The sequence below is a fragment of the Euleptes europaea genome, chromosome 20 (assembly GCF_029931775.1).
Source record: "Euleptes europaea isolate rEulEur1 chromosome 20, rEulEur1.hap1, whole genome shotgun sequence".
NCBI classification, from domain to species: domain Eukaryota; kingdom Metazoa; phylum Chordata; class Lepidosauria; order Squamata; family Sphaerodactylidae; genus Euleptes; species Euleptes europaea.
In genome coordinates this window covers 21,379,390-21,403,202 of record NC_079331.1, presented here as the reverse complement: position 1 = coordinate 21,403,202, position 23,813 = coordinate 21,379,390, and the positions used below count along the sequence as shown (strand labels likewise).

Below are 23,813 nucleotides of genomic sequence, written 5' to 3'. Positions count from 1 at the left end.
GGTAGAAGTCCCTGATTTTTAAGTCTCATCTGTTCGGCCCTTTGTACTCTTCATAAAACAAGAGTTCCAGACCTGAACTTGAATGGGGAAAAACCCTTTTAGTTAAAAAACAAAACAAAAAAACCTCCTGGGCTGAATGTGAATTGGTGATTGTGTGTATGTGTGGAAGCACAATTGGGGGGGGGGGGGGTTAGGGGGTGCAGATTAACACATGTCTGCATCTGTGTATTTCTCCAAGAGTGGTAGAATGCCCTGATTTTTAAGTCTTGTCCGTTTTGGCCCTTTGTACTCTTCATAAAATAAGAGTTCCGGACCTGAACTTGAATGGGGAAAAACCTTTTTTAGTAAAAACAAAAAACCCCTCCTGAGCTGAAAGCGAATTGGTGATTGTTTGTGAGGGGATGCACAAAGAAAGGGGAGGCTCTCTGGAACCAGCCACATGCTTCCCTGGGATGGCTAGTGTGTGTTGGGGGGGGGGTATCCTCTTACAGAACAGTCTGCTTTAATCAATAAGATTTTCATCCAACTCAAAGATCTTAGAAGAAAGGAACCGGGGGGTGGGTGGGTGGGGAGTTTCCTGCTGTGGTTGGGAGAAAAGGGGGTGCAACTCTACCAGCTACTTATTCCTCCCACTCTGACTACTGTCAGGGCTTAACAAGTCAGCAAAAATACTACTCTAGTGGGAAAGCACTTGCTTCCATTCATTGCCTCTTCTCCCACCAGGTGCCTTTTATTATTGTTATTTTTTTTGCATGTATGCAGGATACATTTGATGGCTACTGTTTGCTTTAACTCGGTCAGAGAGCAGCCAAATTGAGCCCCTTGGAGGAGAAAGAGAAACGGGAAAGAACCAGAGCTGTACAAAAGAAGAGTTCAGGTGAACTGGGCAAGTAAAACATTGAAGATGGGGGAGCCTGGCCCTCTCTCCGGGAAAAGTGCGCTCAACGCTGAAGCCTAGTGTGCTTTCCTCTTCTTCGGGCCCAGGTGCCGCTTCCGTTGCTTGTAGAGGTGACGGAAGTTGACAAATGGCCCTGGAAGGAAAGGGAAAAGGCGAGTCACATTCCTCAGGCAGCTTTCTTCACATGGCGGTGTCGGAACATGCTGTCAAGTCACGCCTGACTTGTGGCGACCCATATGGACTATTGTGTGTGAGCAGTGCCATCAAGTAACAGCTGACTTATGGTGATCCTGGAGGGTATTCAAGGCAAAGGACGTTCAAAGGTGGTTTGCCATTGCCTGCCTCTGCATCACGCCCCTGGACTTCTTTGGTGGTCTCCCATCCAAATACTTGCCAGGGCCAACCCTGCTTAGTTTCTGAGGTCTGATGAGATCGGTCTAGGGTGGGCCATCCAGGTCAGGGCAAAAGACAAACAGAGGTAGTCTGGCATGGCCTGCCTCTGCATAGCAACCCTGGACTTCCCTGGTGGTCTCCCATCCAAATACTGACTAGGGTCATCCCTGCTTAGCTTCTGAGATATACCGAGATCAGGGTAGCCTGGGTCATCCAGGTCAGGGCAGATAAACAGAAGTGGTTTGCCATTGCTTGCCTCTGTGTAGCAACCTGTACTTCCCTGGTGGTCTCCCATCCAAATATTGACTAGGGCCGTTCCCTGCTTAGCTTCTGAGATCCAATGAGATCAGGCCAGCCTGGGCCATCCAGGTCCAGGCTTACAGTTGTGTAAACTGGGCATGCACAAGCTACTCTTCTGCCTAAAGGTGGCCCTGATCCCACCAGTCCTTTCAAAAAGAAGTTTTGAGACAAGACGATCTGAAACTCACCTAGAAACAAGGCCACCAGATACAGCTGAAGAACCACCGAAAACGGAATGGTGAAGCTCAGGGGAGACGGCAGCGAGAAGCTGAACCTCCCCGTTCTGCTGAAGACGGGGATGGCTTGAATCACGGTCACGGCTGGAAACAGAAGGGAACAGGATCAGGCCGCTGTATCCTCCCTGGCGGGCAAACCCAACTAGGGTTGTTAACCTCCAGGAGATCTGCTATTACAACTGATTTCCAGGTGACAGAGTTCAGTTCCCCTGGAGAAATTGGCCGCTCTGGCAATTGGACTCCGTGGCATTGAAGTCCCTCCCCTCTGCATACCCCACCCTCATCAGGCTCCGCCCCCAAAATTTCCAGGTATTTCCCCACCTGGAGCTGGCAGCACTAACTCTCCCAGTGGGAGCACATGGTGACCAAACCCAGGACTGCAGGGATGGAAAAATCCCTGCCCGGAATCTTGGTTTTTGAAAGCTGTCTTGGCTTTCCAGCCTGGAGCAGCAGACCACATTAACCTAGGAGCTGGCGGCCCCTTTCTTTTCGAGCATACCTTCTGCCAGGATCCCCAGAGGGTACAGGGGGATCCAGATGCTGTAGCGGATCCACGTCAGGATCTTCCACTCTATGTCAATGCAGGAAAGCATATAAAAGGGGTACCTGGAGAGAACACATGAAGCTGCCTTATAATGAATCAGACCGTCAGTCCATCAAGGTCAGTATTGTCTACTCTTGACTGGCAGTGGCTCTCCAGGGACAGGCAGAGGCCTTTCACATCACCTACCACCTGCTCCTTTCAGCTGGAGATGCCGGGGATTGAACATGGGACCTTCTGCATGCCAAGCAGATGCTCTGCCCACTGAACCATGGTCCTTCCTCTACTGAGAACATTGTTTCTCAATGTACTTCGAAGCCAGAAGGAAGCCCAATTGGGCAGGAATGGCTGCACTGGGGAGCTTTTCCTGCTGGAATAGGCAATGTCCGGTGTACAAAGAAGACGAGAAGAAGACCCTGCAGCGGGCAGCAAGAGGATAGTTGGATAGGATAGTGAGGTCAGCACCTTCTCTCCTGTGAAGTGTCATTCCTTGTTCATCTCCAGATTGCTACTCTTTCTCATCACCTACTTCCTGGTCATTTTAATGGGAGGTGCCAGGGATGGAACCAGGGACCTTCTGCATGCCAAGCAGATGCTCTATCATTGAGCCACAGCCCCTCCTACCATGGGTCCATCAAAGTCAGTCTTGTCTACTCAGACTGGCAGCGGCTCTCCAGGGTCTCAGGGAGGGGTCTCTCACATTAGCTGTTCCCAAATCCTTTAACAGGAGATGCTGGGGATTGAACCTGGGACCTTCTGCATGCAAAGCAGATGCTCTAACACTGAGCCACAGCCCCTTCTCATGGGGCTGACAGTCTCAACCACTGGATAGATAGAGGAGAGCAAAAGGTAAGAGAGATACATGGAAAGGGCCTTTGTTCCCATTACAGGTAAGCCAAAGGTGAGATTAAAAGACAGGCATGAGGCAGCCCCTTGCAGGTGTTCCAAAAGGCAGTTCCAGATGTAAAAGGCAGGGAGGGAGAACAGGCGGAGCCACTGGAGCCCTGAAAAGTGCCCCTATCCCCCCATACCTGAATATCTCCACCAAGCTCCAGATGTAGAAGACAAAGAAGACGACAGCTTTGCTCTGCATTTCCTCCACCCCTCCGAGGACAACAAATAGGATAAAATTCCTCCCAAAGACCTGCAGAGGGAGGGATTGAAAGAAAGAGACTTGCAGCAATGTCTACACTGGGGGGGGGGGGAGGAATGAAATACCCGAGCTGCCGCCTGTAGCTCCTAAAGGCGGAGAAGGGAAGAACGCCAGATGGCAGGCCACACGTTGGGCAGAGGCCCCATTACATAAGAACATAAGAAAAGCCCTGCTGGATCAGACCAAGGTCCATCAAGTCCAGCAGTCTGTTCACACAGTGGCCAACCAGGGGCCTCTAGGAAGCTCACAAACAAGATGACTGCAGCAGCATCCTGCCTGTGTTCCATAGCACCTAAGATAATAGGCATGCTCCTCTGATCCTGGAGATAATAGGTATGCATCATGACCAGTATCCACTTTGACTAGTAGCCATGAATAACCCTCTCCTCCATGAACATGTCCACTCCCCTTTTACAGCCTTCCAAGTTGGTGGCCATCACCACATCCCAGGTCAGGGAGTTCCATCATTTAACTATGCATTGTGTGAAGAAATACTTCCTTTTATCAGTTTTGAATCTCTCACCCTCCAGCTTTAGCAGATGACCCCAGATTCTAGTATTATGAGGGAGAAAAGCTTCTCCCTGTCCACTCTCTCCATACCGTGCATAATTTTATAGATCTCTATTATGTCTTCCCTTAACCGCCTTCTTTCCAAACTAAACAGCCCTAAGCGTTTTAACCGCTTCTCATAGGGCAGTTGCTCTAGCCTCCTGATTATTTGAAGAGGGGAATGGAAGTGTTCATGGAGGAGAGGGCTATCCAAGGCTTCTAGTCAAAATAAAGGCTAGCCTGATGCATACCTATTCTCTCCAGGATCAGAGGAGCATGTGTATTATATTAGGTGCTTTGGAGTACAGGCAGGATGGTGCTGCTGCTGTTGTTTTGCTTGGGGGCTTCCTAGAGGCACCTGGTTGGCCACTGTGAACAGACTGCTGGACTTGATAGGCCTTGGTCTGATCCAGCAGGGCCTTTCTTATGTTCTCTGCCCAAACTTTGTTTGCTGCTCCCAATGGGAGAGCAAGGGTTAAGGAGGGCTCTGCCCATGGTCATGGAAGCAAGTCAGTGGGCTCAGCTGATGTTGATCCCTCGGCCCTTTGCTCAGTTCAGAATCGCTGCTTAAAAGCAAATGGTTGGCCAGGGCTTCCCGAATTCTCTACCTGCAGTAAGATGGGCACCAAAGGAGCCCGCACGAGGCCAATCAAGGTGTTCACAATCTCCATCACGGCCAGCGTCTGGCACAGGTACATCATGTCTGAGGTGGCATGGAACGTATCGAAGAAGGAATCTGCAAAGGAAGGCAGGCACCCGTTTAGTTTAAGCATTAACTGGAGAACAGGGAAATGAAAGAACCTTTGTTGCATAATTGGCTTGCGGAACTGACTGCTACAAGAGTTAGTGATGGCTACTGGCTGAGATAGCATTGGGAGGGGAGGGGATAAATTCATGGTAAACGGCTTCATCATTGATGGAGAAATGGGACCTCCGTGTACTCTGAATAACAGCGACTGGCTGAGGAGGGGGGCAGCAACTTGGGGAGACAGTAGACTCAGTGTCCTTGCCCTGGGTCTTCCGTGGCTTTTTAGATCCATACCATAAAGTCACACCTAGAATGCCAGTCTGCTACCCACACTACACCCATGGATAAGCCAATACCTGGTTTTTCATCTCTGTGTTATGCATTAATGACCTCCAAAATGTCCTATCGTTAACAGCCTTGCTCAGGTCTTGCAAACTGAGGGCAGTGGCTTCCTTTCTAGAGTCAACCCATCTCATGTTGGGTCTTCCTTTCTTCCTGCTGCCTTCAACTTTTCCTAACATTATCATCTTTTCCAATGACTCTTGTCTTCTCTTTATGTGACCAAAGTACAATAGCCTCTGTTTAGTCATTTGAGCTTCTGGAAAGAATTCAGGCTTGTTTTGATCTACAACCCACTGAACTGTCGTTTTGGCAGTCCACGGTATCTGTAAAACTCTCCTCAGTCACATTTCAAAGGAACCTACTTTCTTCCTGTCAGCTTTCTTCATTGCACAACTTTCACACCCATACATAGTGACGGGGAATACTATGGCTTTTCATGTACCCTGTACTTAATTTTCAACCCAGAACAATCAGAGGTCACACAACAACATTAGAACAACTGCAAAATATAGATACTTCTTCCTTAATGCCTGAGTTGCACCCAAGGACAAGAACCTCCAACCGAGCCACGGTTAGAAGAAGAGTTGGTTTTTATATGCTGACTTTCTCTACCACTTAAGGCAGAATCAAATCAGCTTACAATCACCTTCCCTCCCCCTCCCCACAACAGACACCCTGGGAGGTAGGTGGGGCTGAGAGTGTGACTGGCTCAAAGTCACCCAGCTGACTTCATGCGTGGGAGTGGGGAATCAAACCCAGTTCTCTAGATCAGAGTCCACCGCTTCAAACCACCGCTCTTAACCACTACACCACACTGGAACTGAGGGCCGGGGATCAAACACAGCAGCCCAAGTCAGGGTCTGGCATTGGTCCAAGGGGCTACTGGCATCAGGATCCAATTCTATGCATCTTGGCAGCTCGCAGGGACGAGACGAAGAAGAAACGGGACTTGCCTTTTCCCAGCATGAAAAGCCGAACCGTCATGTTCACAAAAATCCAGGAGAAGCCCAGGAACTGAACGAGGTTGTACATGAACAAGAACCCTCTCTTCAGGTGCCGGAAAGCTGCAACCCATTAGAGAACCCGTTAGGGTAAGCAGAGAACGAAAGAGAGCATGCGGTCACCTTTGGAAAACAGACCCCAGGGCAATTTCAAGACATCCTTTCCCTTTGTTTTATAGCATTCTATCTCATCCATCCATCTATCACTGCTCATACAGCTATAGCCTTGAGCAGAAAACAAAGAAACAAAACAAAAAAAAACCTTACTTAGGGTTATTCTTTTGGTATTTAATTATTGACCCTATAAATTTTGATACAGAGTAACAGAATCATTCATTATCAGATGATAACAGCCATGTCACCTGTGCCCTAGTACTGCCAGATGTCTCATTGGACATTTCCAAATTTTTAAATAAAGGAGTAATTAAACTGGCCCTCAGCTCATTAAATATCTGACATTCCATGATCATATGTTCGATAGTTTCAACTTTGTCCTGTGAGCATGAACACACATGGAGCTAGCTGCCTTATACCAAATCAGACACTTGGTCCATCAAGGTCAGTATTGTCTACTCAGACCGGCAGCGGCTCTCCAGGGTCTCAGGCAGGGGTCTTTCACATCACCTAGTTGTCTTTAACTGGAGATGCCGGGGATTGAACCTGGGACCTTCTGCATGCCAAGCAGATGCTCTACCCCTGAGCCACAGCCCCTCCCCATCTACATGTTCTATCTGAGTATGGCACTTTGTTGTATCTGCCCCCCAGAACTGCTGAAGGAAGGGCATTTATTCTTGCCAAAGAAAAAGTTCTTCCGAGCTTTGGTATCATCAGGCGATAGAAATACTTCGGATCTTAGAGCACTGATGTTCCAAGGACTTGTGGCACGGTCTAGAACAGCTTGAGTATGGACACAGGATTGTGGGGAGGGGGGTTCACACATTTTAATGCCAGAGCACGCCAATACACACACCAAAATCTTCCTCCGCATGCAAAGAGAGGTTTACACAGGGATGAAATTTCAAGCGCACGACTCTTCGCGTCGTATACATTCATGAATTTTTAGGCCCAAGGGATGGGGGTTGAAACTACTTAAAGAGACAAAGAAAAATCTGAGCTGGTCCAGATCCACCAACCTGGCAATTGCAGGTCTCCATCTGTTAGCCCCAGCCTAAGAGCCAAGGAATGGGGACCCTTGGGTTCCTGCCCTTCGGCGCATTCGTCTGCTCCCCCACCCCTGCTAAATATGAGTCCTGCATTACTCTGAACACTAGATTAAGCTATTACAAAATTTCAGTTTCATTCCAACAGGACTTTCCACTGCAGACCTTCCCCTAATTTTTACATGAACACACGAAGCTGCCTTATACCGAATCAGACCCTTGGTCCATCAAAGTCAATATTGTCACCAGGGTCTCAGGCAGAGGTCTTTCACATCACCTCCTTGACTAGTCCCTTTAACTGGAGATGCTGGGGATTGAACCTGGGACCTTCTGCATGCCAAGCAGATGCTCTACCACTGAGCTATGGCCCCTCCCCAATGAACCCCAATCACACCTAAGGTAGGGAGGCAATCTTTGAGGATACAAATAAGGTTGTCATCCTTCAGGCGGGGTCTGGAGAGCTCCCAGAATGACAACTGACCTCCAGATTATAGAGATCCGCTCCCCCGGAGGAATAGGATGCTTTGAAGGGTGGACTCTGTAGCATTATTCCCGCTGAGGCCCTCCCTACCCCCCCCGGCTCCTCCCCTAAATCTCCAGGACTTTCCGAACCCTAGAGACAAAGGAGAAGACTGCTTACAGCAACATGTGTACTTTAAAACCAAAAAACATTTGAAAGGCTTACGGTCTTTAGGAATTCTGTTCTCTATGTTGATTTTGTTAATTCTTTCTTCCTCCTGGAAATCAGAGAGATGATTTGGAAAAACATTAGTGCTGTTCTGAAGCAGCCGCTGCCAGCGGACTTTCTGATCAGGCCTTTGCCCTTTCATGCCTGGGAACTGGATGTTGAGCACAGGAGTCCAGAGCAAGGTGTACAATGGGGCGGGGAGGGGGGACAAGCCGTAGCTCTTTCCCCCCAGGCTTCCCCCCCAAACACACACACACCAAGAAGAAGAAGAAGAAGAGTTGGTTTATATACCCTGCTTTTTCTCTATCTTAAGGAATCTCAAAGCCTTTCCTTCCCCTCCCCACAACAGACACCTTGTGAGGTAGGTGGGACTGAGAGAGTTCAGAGAGAACTGTGACTAGCCCAAGGTCACCCAGTAGGCTTCATGCGGAGGAGTGGGGAATTGAGCCCGTTTCTCCAGATTAGACTCCACTGCTCATGTGTAGGAACGGGGAATCAAACCCATTTCTCCAGATTAGAGTCCGCTCCTCTTAACCACTACACCCCATTGGACAATTATTGCTAACCTTCAAAGCCGAGCTCACATTTCTACATTGTGTGTGTATACAGCGCCGTCAAGCCACAGCTGACTTATGGCAACCCCGTAGGGTTTGCCATTGCCTGCCCCTGCATGGACTGAGAGAGTTCAGAGAGAACTTTGACTGGCCCAAGGTCACCCAGCAGGCTTCATGGGTGGGGAATCAAACCCGGTTCTCCAGATTAGAGTCTGCTGCTCTTAACCACTACACCATGCTGGCTCTCCAAACAAGCCATCCTATCGAGTAACTTCTAACAGCCCCACAGCGCTCCAAATCAGTGAGTCAGCTAAAAACCTGCTCCTTCCTAAACTTTCTAGAAAACCTTTCCTCCTATAGCTGGAGCTTGGGTAGCCGGTAAAGAGAGCTAACAGTGATCCCAAAAAAGCCACACTGTCGGCTCAGATCGCCAGCTGGGCTGTACCTTGGCTTTCAGCTCCATCTCAGCGTCCGACTCATCCAGCCAGCGGTCAAAATCGGGTGCGAGGAAGAGTGGCCGCTTCTCCTGCTTGGTCAGCCGTTCCCACCACTGGCTCCCCTGCTTCTTCACAGTGATGTTCAGCTGTCTCTGGGTCACTTTACAGACAGGCTGGAAAATGCAACCACAGTAAGCCGTGGGGGGGGGGGGAGGGCACACACTTGTTTTGAAGAAAAGAAAATGCATGGGAAACATGAAGGGGAACATCTCCACTGGGGGCTTGGAGAGTACTTCAGCCTTGCCAGTAAATCTGTGCCAGGTTATTAGTCCACGTAGAAGAAGAAGAGGAAGAGGAGAAAGAGAAGAAGTTGGTTTTTATATGCAGACTTTCTCTACCACTTAAGGCAGAATCAAACTGGCTTACTATCACCTTCCCTTCCCCTCCCCACAACAGATACCCTGTGAGGAAGGTGGGGCTAGGAGAGTGTGACTGGAGAGGTCCTCCTGACTGTCCCATCAATCAAAGAGGCTTCTCAAGTGGTTACATGAGAGAGGGTCTTTTTTGGTGGCGGCTCCCAGATTAAGGAACAATCTTCTCTGTCGATCTTCAGGAGGTAGTTGAAGACAGTTTTATTTGGGGCTCCATTGGACTGATTTCGGTTTTATGTATTGGCAGTCCTAATTGGAGGGTTTTTTTTTTTAAAAATAACTGTTTATTTTGAGTTTAGTGTATAATAACAACAACAGCAAAAATAAAAATACAACAGCAGTAGGTTAAACATCCTTGTACAGTCTAGATATGTTTCAAAACTTGGTTCCAACATTATACACCAGTGCTTTTTACAGAAATCATAACACTTGTTGTATTAACTTAGCAGAACTTAATAAATGCAAATCATACGATAGTTTCATGGGCATCGTTTACTTCGTGACTTAATTGCAATTTTTAAACAATGACTTTTTATGGGCTTTTACAATTGTTGGGTTTTTTTATTTTTTGTTTTACAATTGTTTTTATTGGGGTTTTTAAAATACAGTTTTATTTATATTGTGGAGTTCCACAAAAGAGAAAAACGGCTAAAAAAATTTTTAACACATAAAATTTAGCTCTTTTACTCAGCATTAAATTCACAGCCCCTTAATTTTTGAAACATTGAGTCTTAAGTGTCTAGGAACAGCAGCTGGATTCTGTAATTGGGCCTTGAGCTTAGGGCTGTTTAGCTCGGAAGGAAGGCGTTTAAGGGGAGACATGATAGAGGTCTATAAAATTAAGCATGGTATGGTGAGAGTGGACAGGAGAAGCTTTTCTCCCTCATAATACTAGAATGCAGGGTCATGTGCTGGAGGGTAAGAGATTCAAAACAGACAAAAGGACGTATTTCTTCAAACAATGCATAGTTAAATTGTGGAACTCCCTTCCCCAGGATGTGGTGATGGCTGCCAACTTAGAAGACTTTAAGAAGGGAGCGGACACGTTCATGGAGGAGAGGGGTATTCATGGCTACTAGTCAAAATGGATATTAGTCATGATGCATACCTATCCTCTCCAGGATCAGAGGAGCATGCCTATTATATTAGGTGCTTTGGAGCACAGTCAGGATGGTGCTGCTACAGTCATCTTGCTTGTGGGCTTCCTAGAGGCACCTGGTTGGCCACTGTGTGAACAGCCTGCTGGACTTGGTGGGCCTTGGTCTGATCCAGCAGGGCCTTTCTTATGTTCTTATGTATGACTTCTGCGGCTGTTACAAAGTGGATGCTGAAACCAGAATTGCTCAACCTTTGAGAGAAGTTCTGAAGTTGCCAATCTCTGCAGCAAGGCATTTCAACCCACATGCAAGATCCGCAGCAGGGAGCCAAGCAAGTAGAGCATCTGAGGGGTTAGGCCGATGCTGGTGAAAAGAGAAGCCACTGAGCCAGGATTCAGGCGGTTGCTCTTTAGAACTAGCGAGGAACACGCCAAAAGGCAACCAAACGGGGGTTTTACCTCCGTCAGAGGCGAGCTGCTCACTCTCTTGGCTTAATGCCATGGCCCACACACTTTATGTACTTGACTGACCAGAATTTCTAGACAGGATATGAAATGTGTTATGCAATCTAACAGGTTTTTCTCTCTTTATGTACCTTGCTTAGCCAAATGCTACCAACATTTAAATTACTTTTTTTTAAGGATTCGAACCTGGGTCTCCCAGATCCCAGTCCGACACACTAACCACCACAACACACTGGCTATACTTTGTTCCCAGGGGTGTGGAAATAAGATGCCTGTTGTATGCTTTTACATGGGTGTTTCCAGTTGCTAGTATGGTGCACCAGTTTGTTGTGTAAATCTAACCTGAGGTGTGTGTTGTTGGTCTTGCTCTCATTAAAATCACGATAAGAACCCAGGTCAGAATTGAAGATGAACCCAGGGCAGCAGCATGCTGCAACTTTTCCCCCTGGAAGACTGGGAGAGCTTTCTTGCAGGTTTAAGTCAGAGGAGATTATTCCCTATGATAAGCGCAACACCTATCACTTGGTAACCTGGGTATCCAATAGATAATTCATGGACCTCTGAAGCATAACAAAGCAACCCTAGATAGCCAAGCAGAGGACTCCGTTACCGGGAATGGAACGAGGACATCATCTCTCTCGCACAGGAGGGAGCGCTCACCTGCCCACGCGGCGCTGCGGTTTACACATGTGCCACAGTGTGCTTATATACGCACACTCATGCATGATCAGATGCCATACATTCCACAAGTTAAAAACGGACTTGCATCTTGAGTTCTACAAACAGATGGGAAATGTGCATCTGTGGGGGAGGGGGGAGCTCTTCCATTGCCAGAAAAATATTACTTGGGTACATGAGATACGGCAAGAAGCCAAGATCCATACCTGCGGTTTGACGGGTTCAAGGAACTCAATCTGAAATTCATATATGTTGTCCCCTTTGGCGCCATGACCGTGAGCTAGAAAAATAGGAACACGGATAAAGGTTTTACAAGCATTCGGGGGGGGGGGGGGGACACACACACCAGGAATCTGTTTTTATAAAGTTTGTCTAAACAGCTGCCTTATGTAGTGGTGTCAGAATAGTGTCAGTTGTGTTGAATGGGGAAAAAAAAAACAGAACAGGTCGATGCAGAGGAATTACCGGAACACACAAGTACATGGCTGTTACTGAAGGACTGTTCTGCTTCCTTATTTCAATGGGTCTTTTTATACCAAAGCGCAAAAAAATACTGGAGAATTGTGCGAAAGGGATAGCCTGGGTCTAAATGGCCAAAACCCCTTCAAAGCCCATAGGCTTCTTTGCTTTCAGACCAATTCTCAAGTGGCAAAAACTTGGTCTTTTTTTTTTTAAGGGCATTCAGCAGAGACCCAATAGAAACGGCAATGAGAGAACTCACATGACAAGAGAAATACAAAACAAGCCCACAACTGTGAGAATATGGCAAGGCATCAAATCCAACAGTGGCTCAGGAGACCTGAGGAAGCAACGCAGAGTTACACCTTTCTAATTCCACTCAAGTCAATGGACTTAGCAGGGCGTAACTGTGCGGAGGGTTATATGACCAGGCCTCATCATCTGTGGGATTCCCTGTTTTGCTATCAGATACCAGGCACCCAAATTTATTTCATTTATTTCCCCTGCATGCCTTCCAAGAGAAGGAGATGGTTTTTATATGCTGACTTTCTCTACCACTTAGAAGAGGAAGAGTTGGTTTCTATATGCCGACTTTCTCTACCACTTAAGGAAGAATCAAACCGGTTCTCCAGATCAGAGTCCACCGCTCCAAACCACCACTCTTAACTACTACACACGCTGGTGAGCTTCAGATGCATCCCACGCACATACACTTCCAATACAAGAAGAAGAGTTGTTTTTTATATGCCGGCTTTCTCTACCACTTAAGGAAGAATCAAACCGGCTTACAATCACCTTTCCTTTCCCTCCCCACAACAGACACCCTGTGAGGTAGGTGGGGCTGAGAGAGCTCTAAGATAGCTGTGACTAGCCCAAGGTCACCCAGCTGGCTTCATGCAGAGGAATGGGGAAATAAATCCAGTTCACCAGATGAGCCTCTGCCGCTCATGTAGAGGAGTAGGGAATCGAATCCGGTTCTCCAGATTAGAGTCCAGCGCTCCAAACCACCACTCTTAGCCACTACATCATGCCGGTGAGCTTCAGCTGCACCCCACGGACACACACTTCCAACACAATACAAGCGCATTCAAGTGTGATGCGGTAGAGGGGTTTTTTTAGGGAGGGTTTGTACAGTACTGGTCTGATCCTGCCATTCCGTAGACGTATAGCAAACTCAGTATGGTATGGTAGCTCAACCCCTACCTGGTTCAGGCAATGATTCCATCCGTACAGGAACCCGTTTCCCTTTCAAGCAGAGCGCTAGTTCCTCTTCTATAATTCAACAATGCTATCAGGGATGTTTATCTGCAGTTGGACCCATTATGGAAATGTGGACGTTTTCACTGACATATTCAAATGTGGGGTTGTGTGCACAAAAATACCACTCTAGATCAGGACGCCTGGAAAGCACTGTGTTTTTTAAAGACAAGAATGCCTTGTGCTCAAGTTCCTAGTCCTCATGTAAATATCTAACAGTTTCCCCAAAAAATATATCAAAACAGACAGAGAAGCTTTGACGGCTCATTTCACATAGAATCACAAAGTTGGAAGGGACCACCGGGGTCATCTAGTCCAACCCCCTGCACAATGCAGGAAATTCCAAACTACCTCCCCCCTCCTACACCCCTAGTGACTCCTACTCCATGCCCAGAAGATGGCAAAAACAACAACAACAACAACCCCTCCAGGATCCCTGGCCAATCTGGCCTGGAGAAAAATTCCTTCCTGATACTGAAGTGGTGATTGGCATTATCCTGGGCATGTAAGAATGAGCCAAGCACCGACGCAACCCTTCCTGCCCCTCCTCTCATGATCTGCCTAAGTTCACAGAATCAGCATTGCTGACAGATGGCCATCTAGCCTCTGCTTAAAAACCTCCCAAAAAGAAGATTATTTACTAATTTTATAATATTTTAAAGTATATAATGCACTTAAAAGCTCTGTACAGCTTGTACACCTGGGCTGCTAGGTTCCCATTTTATAGATGAAACTACATGGGCATATGGTCACTGCCTTTCAAATTAAACTATTACCTAGAAACATATCCACTTACAACCCCAGGGTCAGAGGGCTGCCAGCACAAATTCAGTAACCAAATTACCTGGACTGACAAAAGCTCTTGACCAGGTATATGACCCCAAACCTCTTTGCCCAAACCTTTTTTCCCCAAGAAATCATAGAGTTGGAAGGGACAACCAGGGTCATCTAGTCCAACCCCCTGCACAATGCAGGAAATTCACAACTACCTCCCCCTCCCCACAGCCCCAGTGACCCCTACATGCCTAGGAGATGGCCAAGATGCCCTCCCTCTCATGATCTGCCTAAGGCCATAGAATGAGCGTTGCTGACAGCCTCTTAAAAACCTCCAGGGAAGGAGAGCCCACCACCTCCCGAGGAAGCCTGTTCCACTGAGGAACTGCTCTGTTAGAAAGTTCTTCCTAACGTTTAGATGGAAACTCTTCGGATTTAATTTCAACCTGCTGGTTCCGGTTCGACCTTCTGGGGCAACAGAAAACAACTCTGCCCCCCTTCTCTCTATGACAGCCTTTCAAGTACTTGAAGATGGTAGGAAAACAAACACAGGCCAATCTGACCTACCTTTGAAATGGAGCACATTGTCTGTAATTGTGATGTCAGGATCCTGCCGAGAAAAAGGAAGAGTTGAGAGTCAGCATGGTATAAACTAGGACCCGGAAGACCCAGATTCGAATCCCTACTTTGACATGGAAGCTCGCTGTGTGACCTTGAGCCAGTCACATACTCTTAGCCTCACCTACCTCACAGGGTTGCTGTGAGGAGAAAATAGAGGTGAGGACGATGATGTTGTAAGCTGCTTTGGGTCCCCCATTGTGGAGAAAATTAGGGCCTAACTCTAATTAAATAAATAAGTAGTGTTGCATTACTACTAGGAGCGACTCGGTTTGTTTGACGCTTTAACTGGTTTGCCAAAACCAAAAGAATATGGGAGGAAAGGGATCTCAGCGACATCCAGTGCTATTCTCATTGGTCTCAGTGATGAGGTTGCCAATTCCTGGTTGGGAAATTCCTGGAGATTTGGGGGTGGAGCCTGGGGAGGGACTTCAGCAGGGTATATCACCATAGAGTTAACTCTCCAAAGCAGCCATTGCTTCCAGGGGAGCGGATCTCCGTAGTCTGGAAAGCAGCGGTAATTCTGCGAGATCCCCACCTCCCACCTGGAAACCGGCATCGCTACCAGCCTCAGGGGTCCGGAGGCAAGGAACACCACTCCCATTTCCCTAAAAAAGAGCCCTGGGAAATTCCCGTTGCTGAGATGGGGGGGGGGGGGTGTAGATGGCAGGTATAGAGAGGAGATTTGCTGGCAGGGCTTGGGCATGCTCCCTCCCAAGCCCACTGCCAAGGGGTCACCCCCCCCCCACCAAAATGGCTACTATACTTCAACCTGGTACCGAACACCTGCAGGCATCCCAGAGAGGCAGGGATGGGGGTGGGAAGAGCTGCCCCCCCCTTGCAATCGCCACGCCAGGTGGAGAGGCCGATGCGCAGTTTGCCACCGGGGGGGGGGGACGGGGCGCAAATCCATTCAGCGGGAGGGGTCAGGGGGGTCTCCTCCGAGAGGCCCACACTGCGGGGGGGGCGCCCCCTCCCCCCGTCGCCTCTCCGCAGCCAACGCCCGGGGCGTGTGTCCTGTCCCCCTCCCGGGCAAGCCGGGCGGGCTTGCAGCGAGGCCGCAGCCCTGTCGAGGGGCCGAGGCGAGGGGAGGCCCGCCAGGTGGGGGGGGGGGCGAGGGGGGCCGCTCACCTGGACGTCGCTGAGCTCCACGCGCAGGTAGAGCTCGCGGTGGCGCTGCGCCCAGTGCACCTGCGGGGTGAGGCTGCCGCCGGCGCCCGGCATCTTGGCGCACCGGAGGAGCGGAGCGGAGTGGGGCGGGGAGGGCGGGCTGGCGGGCGGGCGGAGGCGCCGCAGCTGAGCCCGGCCCCCTCGGCCGGCCCGGGCAGGTGGCTGGCTGGCTGGCCGGCCGGGCGGGGAGGGGGAGCGGCTGGGCAGCAGGGGGCTCGTGCGGCTGCCAGCGCCCCGCCGGCCCGGCCGCGCTCCGGGCAAGGGCTGCAGAGGTGCGGAGGAGGTGCGTCCCGGGCATGCAGCCATTCAACCAACGCTCCCCATCAGAGCGGGATGCATTTAGGGGGTCCCCATGTAGATCCAGCCCTGCCGTGGCTTTTGTAATGGGGGCCCCATTTACAAGGTCTCATGACCCCCCCGGTACCATTGCCCATACTAGCCAACCAAGAGCTGTCTGGGCAAGGGAGAGGGCTTCCGCACACGCTTGTCTTCAAGCCTCGGAACCCCATCGCATACAGGACATAATGCCTAGTGACCGGTCAACCACATTAGTGGCACAAGGGGAGGATGCATTCCAGTCACTTTAAAAAAGCAACTGACCCTTGCTTCAGTTTAACCCAATACATGCAAAAAAAATGCTGACAAGTGACATGTTTTTACCAGACCTGTTCATTTTGGTAACCTTTTGAGTTACACAGAACTTTTCTTTAGGTGGACAGAGAAGTTAATGTTTAACTTAACATAAGCACGCCGCCGCCCCCTCCTCCGGACCTCTGCAGCCCTTTCCCAGAGTGCGGCCGGGCCGGCCTTTCCGGGGCTGCCGGCCTCTTGCCGGCGGGGGTCCCGCTCGGGATGGGAGCGCTCGGATCCGGAGAGCCGGGGGGTGACATTCCCGGGAGGGACTCGCACCCACGACAAGCGAGCCCCAGAGAATGTCCGGCCTATCCTCTTCGTGGTGATTGGAAATGTATGCCTTGATACTCCGTCCGCACCCTCACGCTCCTGAAGATGCTAAGCCCGGGGCGTCAGGGTTAGCACCTAGCCCAGTGGTTCCCAGCCTTTGTTTGACCAGGGGCCACTCGGACTTTTTCATTCGGGGCAGGGACCCCACGGGTCAAAATAAAAATTTTGAGAATTCGAAAAATAAACTTTAATCCTAACTGTTAGTTCAACATTAAACTTAGAATGATATTTGAATATGTATTTTTATAATAGAGAACTTTTAATTGACAATATTAATTATTATGGGTTTATAAGTTTGTTTCGCAGACCTTAATTTAGTTCTCACGGACCCCTGGTTGGGAACCAGTGATCTAGCACAATGCCATATTCTGCACACATATATCACGGCAATGCCCCACGTATAAGGGGTCAAGTATTATTCCTTGGTTCATATTCACTAGTGTCCAAGGTAGGACATTTTGGAGGGCTTTCATTCAAAGGGTCGCCATGAGTCGGGAGCAACTTGACAGCACTTAACACGCGCGCACACACACGCACATGAGTTAGCATAAGCTGGCAGCCATTGCTATCAGGTGCTAGTGAGGTCATCCTTGCCAGCCTGGTACAGCTAGCCGCCAAGGCAGTGATTTAAGGGTGTCAAATAAAAATGTCATGTTTCGTTTCTCCGCTACAGATCATGTAGCCGCCTAAATCCACGCCTCGAAACCACACCGATAAGCCTATGCTAATCCAAATGTGTCCATTATTGGGTCTTTGTGTCTCTACACACTATATGACGTAATTGTAACACCCCTGACCAAAAGTTATAAACGTTGTTGCAATCGGTTCTCATGGGTTATCCAGGCTGTGTGACCGTGGTCTTGGTATTTTCTTTCCTGACGTTTCGCCAGCAGCTGTGGCAGGCATCTTCAGAGGAGTAACACTGAAGGACAGTGTCTCTCAGTGTCAAGTGTGTAGGAAGAGTAAGATATAGTCAGAAAGGGGTTGGGTTGAGCTGAATCATTGTCCTGCAAAAAGTATCAAAGGTCATGTGCTAATCATTGTCCTGTAAGTATCAAGGTAATGTGCTAATGAGGGTGTGGAATGTTAATATGGAACCATTGTATCCTGATCTGTTAATGTGTGAAATCCAAAGCTAATCTGCATGGCTATTGTGGACTGTAGTCTTTGTTAGTCTAGAGGTTTTCAGGACAGGAAGCCAAGCCTTATTCATTCTTAAACTCTCTTCTTTTCTGTTAAAGTTGTGCTGATGTTTATGAATTTCAATGGCTTCTCTGTGCAATCTGACAAAATAGTTGGTAGAATTGTCCAGTCTTTCAGTGTCTTGGAATAAGACCCTGTGTCCTGTTTGGGTCAGTCAATGTTCAGCCACTGCTGATTTCTCAGGTTGGCCAAGTCTGCAGTATCTTTCATGTTCTTTTATCCTTGTTTGTATGCTGCGTTTTGTGGTCCCGATGTGAACTTGTCCACAGCTGCAAGGTATACGATATACTCCTGCAGAGGTGAGGGGGTCTCTTTTGTCTTTTGCTGATCGTAGCATCTGTTGTATTTTCTTGTTGGGTTTAAACACTGTTTGTAGGTTATGTTTTTTCAAAAGTTTCTCCATCCTATCAGTGACGCCTTTAATAAATGGCAAGAATACCTTTCCTATGGGAGACTGTTTTTCCTGAGTTTTCTGATTTTTGTTTGGTTTAATGGCCCTTCTGATTTCATTTCTGGAATAGCCGTTTGCTAGCAGTGCGTGATTTAGATGATTAGTTTCTTCCTTGTGAAACTGTGGTTCACAGATCCGTCTTGCACGGTCCACTAATGTTTTGATTATTCCTCTTTTCTGTCGGGGGTAGTGGTTGGAGTTTTTGTGTAAGTAGCGATCTGTGTGAGTTGGTTTCCGGTATACCTTGTGACCTAACTGAAAGTTTGTTTTACGGATGACAAGGGTATCAAGAAATGGGAGTTTACCCTCAATTTCCTTTTCCATGGTAAACTGAATGTTTGGATGAATATTATTAAGATGGTTTAGAAAGTCCATTAATTTTTCTTCACCAAGGCAGTTGTTGCAATCCTTTGTTCGGGTGTGTGAATTGTCCTGTGCATTTGGGGCAATTCTCACCCGGTCTGTATATTGGGCCTAATAAACAGACTGCTTTGAACTCTCAACCTCCTACTGTGTTATTGTCATTGGGAATTAATATAATAATACAGGCGTATCAAGAAACAGTGGGAGAGGAGGCCCAGCCCCTTGGAGATCATGGGAGCCTGGAGTGTCCATTGACTTGCTTGGGCTCCATTGAAATGGTTGTGATTAGAGCACAAAAAGAGTGGCAAAGAAAACGTGGAATGGGTTTTCCAGTAAAGTCTCTAAGCCCAGGTACGCTCATCTGGGACTGGAGTGGCCAGCAGGTCTGGGGCGGCCTCCCACGTCTCCAGCCAGCCAGCGCCCCACAGAAGGGACTGATAGTTGGCTCAACACCAGCACTTGGAAATTAGTGGCCTGGGCCCATAACCCCGTGCCAAGGGCATCGCCCACCTGATTGGATGGGTCTTCCTGCAGCTGAGCAATGACCAAGTAGGGCCGTGTGTCAGGAGCAGGCCATGAAGACAGTTCATGGTTGTGCTCCCAGGTGTCGTTTTGCAGTTCTCTCCAAGGCCAGTCCGTGCCCCATGTTTAGACTTCATAGAGTCCTTCACAGATTCCTTTAGTGTGAGAAATGCCAAGTACTCCTTCCTGCCTCTGGGAGGGGGGTTGCCTGGGTTACTGGTTATCTCCTTTTGCTTTTCCATATATGCCATGTGCCTTGCCTTAGCCCCTTGCTAGTGTCATCCTGAATATGGCTTCTGTAACCTGTCGAGTCTAATCAATAAAACTGCTTTCGTGGACTTGCCATCTGCTGGAATCTGTTTATGGGTTTGCCACAGGACTAGAGCTCACACCGTGGCAGAGGAGCAGGGAGTAGACACAGCAAAAAAGACACAGCTGTAACACCTGCTCATGGCTGCAGGTGGCCAAGCGGTGAGAAGGGGAAAGCCGGGCAACCTAGGGTGGGCCCAGGAGAGAGGCGGCCATGAGAGGCCCTGTGTCTGGGACCTCGCCCACGAACCCCAGGTGTTGTTCCCTTGGCCCCGGGTTTGGTGGTTGCCAGTTTGGTCTTCCTGACTGCCGGCTAGGCTACCATGAAAATGAAGGAGCAGCTTCTGGCAACTTGCCTGTGTTTGATTGTGGAAGCGCAGCCCCGGGGGCTCTTGGCTTAACGGTGGCCACAGCAGCAGCAGAGTGAATGGCAGCAGCGCACTCCAAGGGCCCGGGGGTTAAAGGGGCTGCATAGGCATAAACTATGGGGGGGCTGAGGGGCTCGAGCCCCCCCAAACTTTGCCATGGGGGCTTAGCCCCCCCCCCGGGAAACCAGTGCCCATATGAGGGGCTCAGTTGCAATGGCAGCTGAAGCACAGTCCTGTCCTACCTTCCTGCTGTACCCTATTACAACTGCCATGATTCTTAGGGGCTTTGTTCCTGTTTGCTAGTATTTATTTGTGTGTTTATTGTACAATTTATACATTGCCTTAAAAGACCTGTACCTATGGCCCAAACAGAGGATCTTGCCACTGAACACTGCAGGTTTGTTCTCACCCACAACTACTTCAGGTTTGGTGTGGAGTTAAACCTTCAAATCAGTGGCACAGCCGTGGGCACCCGCATGGCTCCACAGCATGCCAATATTTTCACGGCGGATCTGGAACAGCATTTTCTGAACTCTTATCCATTGACACCTCTCCTTTACTTGAGATTAATTGATGACAATTTCTTTGTCTGGACTCATGGCAAAGAAGCCCTCAAAAGATTTCGCCAGGCTTTCGACAACTTCCACTCCACAATCAATCTTGAATTTCCCTTAACAAGAAATAAGTTTCCTGGACACCACAGTATGGATACACAAGGGACGCACAAGCACCACATTGTACTAGAAATCGACAGATCAGCAAACATGTCTACATGCCTCCAGGTACCACCCCAACCGTATCAAACTGTCCATTGTCTAGAGCCGAGCCCTACACTATAGTCGTATCTGCTCCAACCCCTCAGACAGAGATACTCACTTGAAGGAGCTACAGCAAGCATTTTTGCAACGACAATATCTGCTGATATGGTAAAAAATATAATTGGAAATGCCAGAATGATACCCAGGCACAGCTTGCTACTAGACAAACCCAAAGAAAATGTCAATAGAACACCTCTGGTGGCCACATACAGCTCATAATTCAAACCACTCCAACGTATTATTATTAACGACCTACAGCCAATTCTGCATTGTGACACTTCCCTCTTCAGAGAAGAGAGCTTCTAACGGGAAGCAAAAGCCAGGCCGACAGTACCAAGATACTTTGAAAAGAACCAATGAATGGCTCTCTCATGATGCAGCAATGGAAAAAGCATATTGTGCTATCTGTCGCTCAGCAGCAAATGACATGAACGTTCCTCTTCCAAACACATCAAGAGACAAGGATGAACATGAAGCTGTTGTTCAAAACGGCCACTCAAACTGGAAGAAGGTCACTGCTTAGATTTCAGACCCATCAGAATGCTAACGTGCAGCCTGCAGCTGTCCAAGCTATAGTGTCTGTTAAAGCAGGAATAAACGTACAGAGCAGGTTTTCAGCAGGCCACCAGAAGAAAATGCGAGATGCTAGAAAGGCACTGCTGATAATTTTAGCATCAGTAAGGTACCTTGCCTGTCAGGGCATTGCAATATGCAGCCATGACAAGGAACAGTCAAATGTGAAACAGCTCTTGCTTAGGCTGACCATACGTACCGTTTTGAACGGGACGGTCCCGTTTTGGCCACATTTCCTGGCTGTCCCGTCTTTTTCATTAAAATGTCCATTTGGTCCCGTTTGGAATAAGCCAGGCCAGTTTTGTTGCCTCCCCCTCACCACCCAGCTTTATTTTGCACTCCCAAGGAAAAGGCACAACTTTCCAGCTTTGGGCGGAAGCAAAATGTGGTCCGTCAATCTACACATTCCCACCCGCACAGCCCACTGAAGCTAATGGGAGCCTGGAGTGCCCATCGCCTCGCATGAGCTCCTTTGAAATACATTACAGCGCACAAAGAGTTGCAAAGAAAACGTGGAATGGATTTTCCAGTAAGGCCTCTCAGCCCAGATACACTACTCTGGGACTGGAATGACAGCCCCCAGAGTGAAATGACAGGCCCTGGGATGAGCAGCAGTGTTCAGGGACCGGATTACCAGCCCCCAGGGGTGGAATGACAGCCCCCGGGACTAGCAGAAGTGTCCTGGGACTGGAATGACAGCCCCAGGGGTGCAATGACGGCCCTTCTATATGCTTGACAATTCTTTCTTTAATAATGCTTTCCATCAATTTACCTGGATTACTAGCCTGTAATTTCCTGGGTCCCCCTGGAACCTTTTTAAAAAAATGGGTGTTACATTGACCATTCTCCAGTCCTCTGGTACAGAAGACGGTTAAGGGGAGACAGGAAAGAGGTCTATAAAATTATGCATGGTATGGAGAGAGGGGACAGGGAGAAGCTTTTCTCCCTCTCTCATAATACCAGAATGCGGGGTCATCTGCTGAAGCAGGAGGGTGAGAGATTCCAAACAGACAAAAGGAGGTATTTCTTCACATCAAGGCATAGATAAATGGTGGAACTCCTTGCCCCAGGATGTGGTGATGGCTGCCAACTTAAAAGGCTTGAAGAGGGGAGTGGACATGTTCATGAAGGAGAGGGCTATTCATGGCTATTAGTAAAAATGGATGCTAGTCATGATGCATACCTATTCTCTCTAGTATCAGAGGAGCATGCCTATTATATTAGGTGCTGTGGAGCACAGGCAGGATGGTGCTGCTGCAGTCGTCTCGCTTGTGGGCTTCCTGGAGGCACCTGGTTGGCCACTGTGGGAACAGACTGCTGGACTTGGTGGACCTGGGTCTGATCCAGCAGGGCCTTCCTTATGTTCTTATGTTCTGGGGCCTGTGTCCAACGTGTGACCTGCCACCTGGCGTTCTTCCCTTCTCCGCCTTTAGGAGCTACAGGCTGATTCTTTTGACCTTAGGCAGATGCGGAGAGGGAGGGCACCTGGGGCATCTTCTGGGCATGGAGTAGGGGGCCACTGGGGGCGTGGGGGGGAGGTAGTTGTGACTGTCCTGCATTGCGCAGGACTAGATGACTCTGGTGGTCCTTTCCAACGCGATGATTCTATGGGAGCGTTGGGGGGGGGCAGGCCGTGGCTGGGACGCCCGGGGGGTTGGCTTTGCATTGCACATTGCGTTGCAGGCGTAGCCTGCAACGCAATGTGCAATGCAAAGCCAACCCCCCGGGCGTCCCAGCCACGGCCTGCCCCCCCCCCGCGAGGGGCGGCGCTGCTGCTGCTGCTGCTTGGAGGAGGGAGACGAGGAAACGGAAGGGAGTCGCCCCCCCCGCCGATCCCCACCCCCCCGCCGCTCCTGCAGCTGCTGCAGCTGCTGCTGCTGCTGCACCGGCCTCCGGGTCCCCGGGAGGAAGGCAGGCAGGCAGGCAGGCAGGCAGGCGCCGCGCCCCGGAGTGAGTCGCAGGGACCGGGCAGGGAGGGAGGCGCCTGCATGGTGGGGAGGGGGCTGCCAACTCTGCCTCCCCCCACCCCACCCACCCCCTGCCCAGATCGCCTTGCCCTTGCCAGCCCGGTGCCAAGGCGACGCTGCCAGCGCCGGGAGGAGCGCTGCAGGGGTGGAGGTGGGGGCACGGACCCCCCTCCCAGGTCCGCTTCTGCCCCCCCCACCTTCCCCCTCCCAGCGCCAGCCGGCTGGACCCGCCCAGCGGGGGCAAGACCCTTGGGGGGGAATGCAACCTCCGAAACCCCCCCCCCCCGTAAGAACCCGGGCAGCCCCTCGGGAGGGGGGGAGTGCTGGG

General features: G+C 49.5%; 2 protein-coding genes across 2 annotated transcripts in view; one reads left to right on the top strand and one right to left on the bottom strand.

Annotated features, from left to right (window-relative positions):
* Positions 1-944: 944 nt before the first annotated feature.
* Positions 945-16,002, bottom strand: HACD3 (3-hydroxyacyl-CoA dehydratase 3). Its single transcript, XM_056865834.1, has 11 exons — positions 15,910-16,002; positions 14,728-14,770; positions 11,877-11,950; positions 9,009-9,173; positions 8,007-8,058; positions 6,114-6,224; positions 4,679-4,806; positions 3,400-3,512; positions 2,327-2,433; positions 1,780-1,911; positions 945-1,031 (listed from the first exon to the last, which is right to left on the bottom strand). The coding sequence occupies exons 1-11, from the start codon at positions 16,000-16,002 to the stop codon at positions 955-957; spliced, it is 1,095 nt and encodes a 364-aa protein (XP_056721812.1). The 3' UTR covers positions 945-954.
* A 7,445-nt stretch (positions 16,003-23,447) lies between these two features.
* The window catches only part of DPP8 (dipeptidyl peptidase 8), a 54,036-nt gene continuing 53,670 nt past the window's right edge, over positions 23,448-23,813 (top strand). The window contains exon 1 of the mRNA XM_056865828.1: positions 23,448-23,468. The gene's annotated coding sequence lies outside the window, so the exon portion shown is untranslated. The remainder of the gene's footprint in view (positions 23,469-23,813) is intronic.

What these genes read in the sequence shown, in the direction of transcription:
- HACD3 (XM_056865834.1), bottom strand. Translation starts at nt 16,002, where the DNA reads ATGCCGGGCGCCGGCGGCAGCCTCACCCCGCAGGTGCACTGGGCGCAG. An exon ending in CAATGTGCTCCATTTCAAAG is followed by an intron (nt 11,951 to 14,727) that starts GTAGGTCAGATT and finishes CTATTTTTCTAG; the next exon opens with CTCACGGTCATGGCGCCAAA. An exon ending in TGGTGCCCATCTTACTGCAG is followed by an intron (nt 3,513 to 4,678) that starts GTAGAGAATTCG and finishes CTCCCTCTGCAG; the next exon opens with GTCTTTGGGAGGAATTTTAT.